Source organism: Myxocyprinus asiaticus, chromosome 4 (genome assembly GCF_019703515.2).
Source record: "Myxocyprinus asiaticus isolate MX2 ecotype Aquarium Trade chromosome 4, UBuf_Myxa_2, whole genome shotgun sequence".
NCBI classification, from domain to species: Eukaryota; Metazoa; Chordata; class Actinopteri; order Cypriniformes; family Catostomidae; genus Myxocyprinus; species Myxocyprinus asiaticus.
In genome coordinates, this window is record NC_059347.1 from 62,372,501 (window position 1) to 62,384,688 (window position 12,188).

Below are 12,188 nucleotides of genomic sequence, written 5' to 3' on the forward strand. Positions count from 1 at the left end.
ATGCACGTTTGTGCCGACCCGGTGACACAGATGAACTCCGGTGGCGATTCTGACCGCGTCCGCGATGGTGCCGCTTAGACGAATGAGATCCTTTTGTCCTGTGCGGAATACAGGAAACAGAACTAAGCATAACAGAAAATGTTATTGCTCAAAGGTTGCTCTTTCATTAATTAAGACACTACATTCTCAACTATGTTTTATTACAGAATCAGGTCGGGTGTCTCTTTTAAACCGTTTCTTCTAAAATTCCTCAAGAGAAATAAAAAGAGACACCGATGAGAAATTGAGTATACAGCTATATAAATCTGCGAATAGTGAAATGTGGAGAGCTTGGCTCAGATTACTTGGTTTTGGAAAACATTTAGTGAGTTTATATTGAGATCTCAGACATTTGATTGCAGACTTTGATAATCTAAGCACAGTGCGAGACACTTTTGTGATTTTCTATTCCTACTCTAGAAGAGACACGACATGTGAGGTTATTGGGGTCTTGTTCTCAGGAGAAAAATGTTCCAATGTCTCCATTTGCTCTCCATTTAATCTCATTACTTTCTAGGAGAAACAGCTGAGATATCACTCCATTTGATCTCTTTTGTTGGATGTTCTTACTTCTTCAGAGTCCTGGTTTTAGCGTGTGGATCATGCTGAGAGTCGCTGCTATGTGCTGGCGAGTGAGACGTCTTCTCTCGAACCCTCGGCCGCCCGCTGCGTCTCCCCGACGATGCCAAAACCGATTTTCCGTCTCCGCAGCCATCGTCTCCCATCTGGCCCGTGATTCCTCCGGGGCAGTGATGTTTAACAGCTCTTAGAGGCGGCGATGTGTACGTCTGTGTGCTCGAGGGAGAAGTTGCCAGAGATCGAAGTTTCTGGAGATTAATTATAACCAACAAAGCAAACAAAGAAATAAACGTGAAAAGAACAAACAGAAAAAAGCAAAGAAATTAGAACGTTTCTCCTCTTGGGTGAAAGAGCGTTACCGTGTACTTGCCAAAAAAATATCTAAAAGAAAGTGCTAGGATTGTTCTCTGGCTTATAGACAGTCCTCTATTGTGCAGCGCATGCAATACTCGGCATGCAAAACCATAATGATTTGAAAAGAATAATCCCGAAATAAAAAAAATTCAAACAAAAAGGAAGGGGGAGAGGGACAATATGTAAAACAAATTTGAAAGATTAGAGAGAGAATAACAAGAGTTTAAAGAAGAGAAAGAGGACTTCTTCAATTTCAGAAAGGTGAAAGAGAGAACTAGAAAAATAAACAGACAACTTGACGGAACATCACAGAAATGGAAGGAACGAAAGAAAGATTCACAAGAATAGATTCAATCAAAATAGAAATCATTTGGTCTTCTACTCAATAGAACTTGCTTGTGGATTTGTTTTGTCCTGCAGACAATTGCTGAGATGTGCACAGTGACCCATTTCCTGTTTTAATAGCTTTTTACATGGTTATTCTGTTTTTTGAACGCCCTTTTGGTTAACATCCACTTACCAATAAAGTGGCATTCCCTCCTTTAGTAGGTAAGGTATGAAGAGAAGGGAAAAGTGGGGCAACATAAGTGCATCATTAGATTCACACAATGCAAGAGAAAAAGACACAACACCCTTCCCTCGATAGTGAGTATGAAACAATGCATAAAAATCAAACCAAAGAGAGAGAAGGACACACACACACACACACACACACACACACACACACAAAGAAGAAATGAAATTCAAATGAATATCACAGTGTATGGGCTGGGTGACAGCTTTGAGTGCATGTTAAGAGCAAGTCACTTTTCATGACAAAACGACTCTTAAACGTTGAGAATGCTGGTTCATAGAGTTCAGAGAGTTATGAATGTATTCTCGTTTCACCAGTTCCTGTCATGTCTTACAAAAGAAACGTTAAATTAATGTACACTATGTAGGGCTGCACGATTATGCCGAAAATCATTACTGCTGATTATTAATTTCGATTAATATAATTTACAGTACAATTCTTATTTTGTGCATGCTATGTACTTTATGTAGGCTATGCATCAAAACAAGCTGAGAACTATGTTCCTGAAATGCTTTAATATTTTAATTGCATGTGACATAAAAAGGGTTATTCGCATTTTGAATAAGTTGCACACAGTATAATTTAGATAGATTTCAAACGCATCAGATTTGCCTCTGCATTCATGCAAACATCAGTCCCAAAAATATGTTGCAACAGAATGCTGAAATTGACACTTTTCATGATTAAATAATAATGACAGCTGTAATTGTAATCTCAATTTTTTAGATTAATTGTGCAGCCCTAACACTATGTGTTATCCATCAAGTTACATTAAAAACCCCATGAAATGACATAGTGAATGCAGTTTTCATTCCAGTGTTGACAAATTTCCTATTGAAACAGGATACAGTGTTGAAGGGCTGGTCCACTTTAAAAAAATTAGCTTTACACTCATAGACATCATCATGGACAAAAGCAATTAAAAAGCTTTCAGAATGTATCAGTTCCAGCCACCTCGCAACTAACTGATGGATGGGAAAGAAAATAATGCAGGAAGTCTTTATAATTTATGCAAAAAAATTAATTAATATCATTATTTTTTTGGTTCAATTTCTAAGCTGAGAAAGACTTTAGGTGCATAAGCTAAAAGTTTATTTTGTACATCATTAACATATGTTGGTGTTTCTTCAACATGTTCACACTCTCACTAGTTTATAATTAGATTTAATTAGTCTACAAACAATGTCCAGCAGTGTGTGTTCATGCATCACAGGAGATTTATGTCAATTTAAATGCTTTTCAAATAAAATGACCGACTCCTTTGTCCTGCTTTGGCTAATTTCATTGTATACATCCTAAATACACACAATTAAATCATATTTACACACTTTTTACATAATTTGACAAAATTGCAGCTGATTGGAAATGACGACCAATATTAAATCTTCCCTTGATTTTTCTTTGTTTGTCTCATATTTCATGCTCTTCACTGACACTTTTGTCCACTTGGTTAACAAGTACACTAACTTTTGACAAAACTTTATTAGGGGTAAAATTGTTTGACGTAGTGGAAATGATGTCACAACTAATACTGAATTAGTTAATACTACATTTTCACACAATTAATACTGAAATGGTTTCTGTTCATTTCACACTTTGCCAGGGTTGTGGAGTAAGGGAATACATGTAACAGGATTAGGTATTTAATATACACAATATAAGTAACTGTATTTCACTACAGTTACAGTTTAAATCATTGGTAATTAGAATACAGTTACATTCTAAAAGTATTTGGATTACTGAAGAGATTACTTTGCATTTTATTGTCATTTGTTTCATTTAACATTTAGTCCTTTCAGATGGAAAACATTTATACATATAAATGATCCAAAGTGCATTTGAACGGCAGTGAAACACTTTCTTATGATGTGTTACATTCATACGAGCAGACAGAGAAGTAAGTTTGAAGTAAGTTTGAGCAGAAGAAATAGAAATAAACCTTGTGTAAATTGTCATCTTTATGCTAAGATAAAATGCTATTTCTAGCCATTTTACATGCACATGATACCAGACACGATCATATTGTTTTATCAAGAAAATTCACGTTGGATCATAATTTCTGTATTCTAGTAAGATCTTTGATATTAGGGCAAAAATCATATTCTTGATAATAATTGTTGTATTGTTTTCCTGTAAAAATATCTAAAAATCCTTAAAACAAGATCAATTTGATTCATCTTGTTTTAGAAACAACACTGCATAAGATATTTAGGTTTTTCAGAGAATGTATTTTTAACATGTGTGTTTTGTCTTACTGTACTGACAGAGTTTTTATAGTCAAAACAAGTGAAAAAATCTACCAGTGCTGAAGAAGTAATCCAAAGTATTTAGATTACGTTACTGACCTTGAGTAATCTAATGGAATATGTTACAAATTACATTTTACAGCATGTAATCTGTAATCTGTAGTGGAATAAATTTCAAAAGTAACCCTCACAACCCTGCTCTTTGTTTAGATAATTATAGTTGTAATAATGTAATAATTTGCATTTTTATAATGTATTTTCTAGGGATGCACCGATACCACGGATGCACTTTTTCTCATCCGATCCGATTCTGATATCTGAAATCTCAGTATCGGCCGATACCGATCCCAAGCCGATACCGGTGTTGTTTTTTTGCATAATCAGTTTAGAATATCTTTACATTATTGTGTGATACTAATTGTGAGTACTCTTTAATATGTAAAGAAACACAAACCTCTAACTACACATTTCAATATAAATGTATAGCTTATTAAGAAACACTTTATTATTAACTAGTATACTGGATAATGTAGCAGCAAAATGAACAGTAATTCGCTGTGAAGGATAAAAATATCCACGAGTGCATCACCAGCGTGTGCGTGAGTTTGTGTCAACAGAGCAGCAGCATTCACTAACGCGCTGGCGCTGCACATACTATATATTTACTTATTAATCACAGTCTTTTGTGATTCACAGAGCTATCACACGTCTTCAAGTGGCTTTGAATAAAATGCACGAGTCATATGAACTGCTTTAATGCTGTTTTTATGGTTCTTTTATGTCATGTTTGGAGCTTGACCATACCGAACATGACTAACACACAGTAACGGATTTGGATCAGGCTCGTCGGACCGATACCCGATCCGTTTAAAAACATCAGTATCGGAGCCGACACCGATCCAGGTATCAGATCGGTGCATCCCTAGTATTCTCATAATATTGAAAGTCTGGGTCTGAAGGCTGAAACAGTCAAATCTAGACATAGAAGACATTTGAAAAGTATTCAATTAATTGATGACGGCCTGGTGAAAAGTTTCCAGTTCAGTTTTAATGAGACCTTCATGTAACATACAGTTTTAATAAAAATGATCCCCTTGGACGTGAAAGTGCCTGAAGTTGAAGAAACGCCCGTAGATGTTAGCCACAAAGCTTGCATACTTGGACTAAAAGTCACAAACTCCAATTTTTATTTCATGGGGTCTTTAAAAAAGGCTTCCTGAGACTCATAATCTTTAGTGGTGGAATTGAGTTAAAATGACAATATTGAGCAAAGACATTGGTTGGTGCTACACTATAGTTCATCCATCTGTTTATTTTGCACACTGGCAGAGTCTGCCGATTGAAGCGGGTACAATATAATGACGATAAACTCATTTCACTACCATCAAAAGAAAATTCATGGATTTCTGACAGACCTCCACAGACGGTAATAACTAAACGAAACAAAAAGCCTATACAATACAATCTAAGCTTGCCAATAAATATTGTATGAAAATGAAAAATATTACCGAAAACAAACACAGCTGAGCGTTAACCTCAGATATTTCAGAAGCAGCCCTTGTGTATCCAAAAACAAAAGAGGGAAAGTGATGAAATCATATGACACGTACCATTTCACCAAAGACAAAAGGAATGCGGCACAGACAGGAAATGCATTCTACCGAAAAATAAGAAACGCAGACAAGAGATGGACCTGTGGGGAGGGAGTGTACTGAAGACTGAAGCATGAAAGCAAAGGTAGATCTCAGATCGAAATAAAAAATAAATAGAGAATGAAAGAAGAGCAAACATAGTTCTAAAAGGAAAACAATGAAAACAACCCGCCAACCTTTGGTTTTCCTCAGATAAACAAAGACAGAGAGAGAGAGAGAGAGAGACTGATATCAAGCTAGGGTGCTTGCCACATTCTCCACGTGCGAAGGCAGAGCATTACCTACCTTCCGCTTCAATCAGTGACACGTATGCAATATCAACAAAACAAAGGAAGAAAAACAAAAAGGAGAAAGGAAAATTCTCCGCAGCGAAATGGGAAAAAGACAATGAATTCTTTTAGTATCCAGGCTAAGATCATTGATCCACAGACTGAGGAGAAGACAATTCCAACAAAACGAAGCAAAATAAAAGAGTGAGCATTCAAAGAAAAAAAAAGTTTAAGGGATTAGTTCATGCAAACATTTGAATTCTGCCATCATTTACTCACCCTCACATTGTTCCAAACCCATATGCTTTTCTCTCTTGCACGAAGCAGAACGTCCAGGCTGCTCTTTTCCATTAAATGAAATTCACTGATGGCAAACATCATTGGTTCTTGGTTTGAAAATATGCAAATGAGATTGGGGACAGTCCCAGTCTCCACTCACTGTCATTATATGGAAAAGAGCTGCGTGTTTCACAAAAGGAAGGACTTTAGACGGGTTTCAAACAACATGAGGGTGAGTAAATGATGACAGAACTTTCATGTTTGGGTGAACTATTCCTTCAAGACAAAGAACCAAAACTAAAACAAACTGAAAGATAATTAAGGAATACGGATGAAAATAAAAGTTACAAAATTCCAAAAGCAATCTACTTAAATTGTTGTCTTTTTCACTTGGATACATGTGCAGCCACATTCTATCGTACGTTAAGGAGCGTTAGGGACAAAGTCTGTTGAACAAATTGAATTTGCCACAAGGAATGTAAAGATTAATGGCCATGCAGAATGTGTTTGAATGGGAAAGAGAAAGCATGTCGGGACAACGGACAGCACAGATGAATGGGAGGAGGTAGGAAGGGGGTGTTGGGTGGAGGGCGATCATTGCTAGGATGGAGAACTAACATTTCAAAGGGACCCCAGTCACATTTCTACAGCCATTTCATTACACAACAGTATTAGATTGGCCTGCGAAATAATTCTACTGGAGTTGAAACTAGAGTTGTATAGAAGTATTTCGGCTCTCAGCAATTGTCAAATGTCTTTTCCAAAGGAACTCAAGAGTGCCACATTTGGTAAGGAAAAGTTTATATTGCGAATCCAAATGGCTTGGGTCCCTTTTAGTGTAACAACATCACTAGATTATTTTTTTAATTCTCCTATTTAGTTTTCTGTTGGCGAATGTTTACAGAGCATCCGTTTGTCCCTGTCAAACATCTAGACAAACATTACACGACTGAAATGTAGACAGGAAGGAAACAAACACCTAGTAACTCTAAAAAAAAAAATGCTACTGAAATATAATATTGAACAATCATATGAAGAGTAGCAAATAAAACCCTCTGAAATCAGTTATTGAAGCACTGATGATGTTAGACCGATTTTTCAGGCATTAACGAAGAGAGAATTCATGAATCTGTTGCCTCTTGTTATCCATAGATATGAACACCTAGATGCCAATGTAGCAAAACCTGCTTACTGTATGAAGAATCTAATAAAAGTAGTGGAACTGTGGTCATAGGCGTAACGGCTGGAATATTATATATTTTTTCACTTTATTGGATATATAATTTTTTTTTGGAGGGGGGGGGGGTTCCCCTTTTTCACCTAATTTGAAATGCCCAATTCCCAATGCGCTCTAAGTCCTCGTGGTGGTGTAGTGACTCAATCCGGGTGGCGGAGGACGAATCTCAGTTGCCTCCGCGTCTGAGACCGTCAATCCGCGCATCTTATCACATGACTTGTTGAGCGCGTTACCATGGAGACGTAGCACGTGTGGAGGCTTCACACTATTCTCCACGGCATCCACGCACAACTCACCACACGCCCCACCGAGAGTGAGAACCACATTATAGCGACCACGAGGAGGTTACCCCATGTGACTCTACCCTCCCTAGCAACCGGGCCAATTTGGTTGCTTAGGAGACCTGACTGGAGTCACTCAGCATGCCCTGGATTAAAACTCGCGAACAAGCGAACTCCAGGGGTGATAGCCAGCGTTTTTACCACTGAGCTACCCAGGCCATTTACTTCTGATTGAATATTAATTTATATTGTATATTTAATTGTATTTTTGTTATATATTTTTTGGGGTGTTTTTTGAACTTTGCGCATTTTTAGCACTGTGGACTTCTAGATAATAAAGTCTTGTTAAAAAAATGTCACACTCTCACTAGTTTAATTAATTTATCTACTAACAATGTCCAACAGTGTGTTCATGCATCACATGAGATTTATGTCATTTAAGTCATGAAAATGTATTTCCATCTCAAACTCTCTTTTGTGTTTAATAGAATTCTGTGCTGGAAATGACGCTGATGGAAATCACATTTTTAACGCTTTTCAAATAAAACGACGACTCCTTTGTCCTGCTAAGGGTCATTTAATTTTATGCATCCTAAATACACACAATTAAATCATATTTACACACTTTTTTGAGCTTCATTGGAAATCTATTAGGTGCAAAATTATTAGAAATTGGTGTGTTAGAAATGAAGTCACAACTGTGGGACAGTCTTAATTTTTTTTATTAAGAATAAATATTGAAGGGGGGTCTGGGTAGCTCAGTGGTAAAATACGCTGACTATCACCCCTGGAGTTCGCTAGTTTGCTAGTTTGCATCCAGGGTGTGCTGAGTGACTCCAGCCAGGTCTCCTAAGCAACCAAATTGGCCCGGTTGCTAGGGAGGGTAGAGTCACATGGGGTAACCTCCTCGTGGTCACTATAATGTGGTTCTCGCTCTCAGTGGGGCGTGTGGAGAGTTGGGCGTGGATGCCGCGGAGAATAGTGTGAAGCCTCCACATGCGCTAGGTCTCCATGGTAACGCGCTCAACAAGTCACGTGATAAGATGCGCGGATTGACGGTCTCAGACACGGAGGCAACTGAGATTCGTCCTCCGCCACCCGAATTGAGGCGAGTCACTACGCCATCATGAGGACTTAGAGCGCATTGGGAATTGGGCATTCCAAATTGGGAGAAAAAGGGAAAAAAAATTAAAAAAAAAGAATAAAAAAGAATAAATATTGAAACGGTTTCTGTTTTTTCACTCTTTGTTTTAAACATGTAATAATTAGTATTTTAATCATGTATTTTCATAGTTTAATATTGAAAGTCTGGGTAAAACAATCAAATCAAGACATAAAAGACATTTGAAAAGTATTAAAAATAAAAGTCAGTTTTAATGAGACCTAAAATCATAAACATAAAAATCACCCCTGTATGGGATATGAAATTTCCCAAAGTTGAAGAAACACTATTTTATTTTATTTATTGTACAAAAGTTGTTGTACATTGTACAAAAAAAAGTAGTTGTAATATTTTTGATAATAGAACATAGGGAGAATATATAGAGTACAGAACTAAAGGCTTTATGATGTTTCAACACGAAATGCTGACCTTTCCAAGAGGGTATTGTTGATGATGTATCCAAATCAGTCGAATGCAGCATCTAGGTATTTCACATCTATGGGTTTAAGTTAACATTTAGACACATTTATCCTCTCTTAAAACATCTAAAGGATTGGCCAATGAATACCAGCGGCTCTAGACACCTCATTAATAATTCTTCACCTTAAATAATCAATAATAAGAAACAGTCTTATCCTGGCCGTGACACTGTCACCTCAAGGCAACATGCAGGTCATAGAGGGCCAGCAGGGCTGATACACATCTGGAGAAGGATGCTACGGTTAAACTGAGCAGAACATGAGAGTTTCAACTGTATTGACAAGAAAAACTAGTAGACATACCCATTTAATCTACTCGATCCAGTTCCAAATCATATGAGTGCTTTTTACACAAACAAGACAGAAAAGTTTGGGCATTTATTTGTGGGAAGATATCATGTGAATTCATAAGAGAGGTCAAGAAATCAACACAACAGAGGGATGAACTGAGCAAATGAAAAAAGAAACAGCAAGAGAGCATGAGACCTTCTAAAGAGAAATGCATGCAAACCCGTCCCGGTGTGAGCAGATATTTGAAAAGTCTCTCAAAACTAAAGTCCATGTTCTGTTCTTAAATTAATGCCTTGTTCTTAATATGTGTTCCTGGTCTTATTGTGTACAATTCATCTGTGCATGTTGTTCCAAAACAAAAGTGTTTGTCAGAATGTTGCCGGATTAACATTTGACGTCTTTAAATATATCGTTGAATATATGGAAGCAAACAAACACGTGTTCTGATACGTATGGCTCAGTGTGTGGAGACGGTGGATTTTATCTGATTATTATGATCATTTATCTGATTGTGGCAGTCATTTTGATCAACCCACACAAATATCTCTTTTTACAGCACTTATATAACATCAGCAACAGAATGTTTGAAAAAACAATAGTTTGTCAAGATGCCACAACCATCATTTTCAGTTGTGTCTGCCTGTTAAACACCTTTAAATTCTCACGTTAACTGGCGTGTGAATAAAAACCCACTAAGTCAGAAAGTCAACAAATGGTTCCACAATGTCTACTGTAAGAAAACATCCTTTCAACGGATCCTGTCAACCCTCAGCATTTCCATTCATTCTCTTTCTAGAACTGAAAAAGTCAAAAGATCAATGAAATAAAGCATGACTTGATTACAGAAGGAAAATGATGGACATTTGCTTTGAGGAAAACACTTTTCCCAAAAAGCACAAACATGACTTGAGAACAGAAAAACTCACAATATGGAGCCAAAGAGGGTAAAGAGATATATAGAGTCAGCTCAGACACACATGACTGAAATAAAGGGAGTAGAATCAGTGTGTGTGTGTGTGTGTGTGTGTGTGCGTGTGTGTGTATGATAATTTAGTGTAGACGGTAAAGTAGAGGAGACTACATACATCGTTGGCTTTATTCCCGTCTGTGTGGTTGAATCCGGTATCTTTGCCATTGCGGACGCGGGCACTGTGGTTCCCATTCTGCCACGTGATTGGCTGGTCAGTGCTGGGGGGCGGCGGTGGGCTGTTACTTCGTCCCTGTTTCTGCCTGTCGTTACTGCACTTCATATTTGATCTGGATTGAGACATTCAAGATTCAGTCGTGTAAAACCGTATTAAATGAAAACAGCACTCTGCAACTTTTTGTTTATGCTGCATTGGCCGTGTGGTGTGCAAAAGCACACATTTTTTCAGTTGCCAATGTCACTGTAGATAAGCAACATTTGCAGTCAACCATTGAGAATTTATTCTGTATGCAAAAACTGCGAAAGATAAAATGACCTTATAATTAAGGCCGGGCGTACATGGTGAGATTTGTGCCTGTCATGCAAGCTCCCAGCTGATATTTTTCTCTCTGGAGAAATCGTGTGGAAATCGTTGGCGCTCGTTGGTCGCAGCTTGCATTATGTGAGAGGAATGACGAGTGAAGCCGAGCGGCTTACGACCTCCTGATCTTTTTTAAATATGCCAAAAAATTTGGCCACTGTCGGCTTGAATATGTGAGGTGTGCGCGGTTGAACGAGCCGATTTGGTGACCTAGCTGAAGTTGACCAGTCAGGAGAAGGCGTTACAACTTGCACAATCTTTGAAAACTGAGTGCCACATTATACAACTGTGCTTTTCCCATATTATTCACAACCGCATCACTGAGAAGGCTTCGACAGAAAGGCCATGCTGTTCTCTGCTCTCCAAACAAATCATTTGCCATACTGAGACGTTGAGCTACAAAAGAAAATCTAGTTGAAAATTTCCGTCCCATCATACTTTATTTCAGTCCTAGGGCTACATTCAGGGGCATGTAGCATCTATTATAATGGTATGATCGATTTATTTGACTCCCCAAGTGCGAGTCTGGTGAAGCCAAGGGTGAAAGTTCTACCTGTCAAACAACCGCATGGCTAAATCAAGATTTTAAAACTTTGCTGGCTATGTGCGGCTTTAAAGCACATTCACACGTACAAAACTTGTGTGTCTGATATCAACATGCAGTGACACAGATGAGAATCAAGCACACTTATACAGGTACTCCACTCAAATAACTCAGAATTCCACTCTACAGTAAACTTAATGTTTGCTCTTAGAATACAGACAATTATTCCACGGGTCTGTTGAATGCTTGATTCTGATTGGTTGACAGACATTCTAAGGTGTGCAAATATTTTCCAATAAACGCACGGCTATGAAGTAGTTCCAGGTCTTGGCCGCATAACGGTTCCATATCACTTTGTCAAATTATTTCAGTTATTTCATAGAGCCATACAGGCTAGCACAGCTAAGTGACCATATAAAACACAGACAGTGGTCCGGTAATTCAGATAAGAACGACAAACAATGTCTATAATATCCTAAATTTATTTCAATTTCAGTTGAAAAGTGCCCTTGCGCTCCCTCTCTCTCGCTCCCACACACATACATAGACCTACACACACACATAGAGACTTGAGTCGAACAGTTTCTATATTATCCGAAATAACTTTTAATATCTGTGGAAAGCACCCTCACCTTCTCATTTGGTCTCACACATGGGCACACACACATATATACACACACAAGCATGAGAAACA

General features: G+C 37.8%; 1 protein-coding gene across 1 annotated transcript in view; it reads right to left on the minus strand.

Moving 5' to 3' along the window:
• Nucleotides 1–12,188, minus strand: part of LOC127433314 (serine/arginine repetitive matrix protein 3-like) — a 93,105-nt gene that overhangs the window by 12,320 nt on the left and 68,597 nt on the right. The window contains exons 10-12 of the mRNA XM_051685101.1: nt 10,528–10,699; nt 610–866; nt 1–98 (exon numbers count right to left, since the gene is read on the minus strand). The exon at nt 1–98 is cut by the window's left edge and continues 145 nt beyond it. Of these exons, the coding sequence (XP_051541061.1) occupies nt 1–98; nt 610–866; nt 10,528–10,699 (527 nt within the window). The remainder of the gene's footprint in view (nt 99–609; nt 867–10,527; nt 10,700–12,188) is intronic.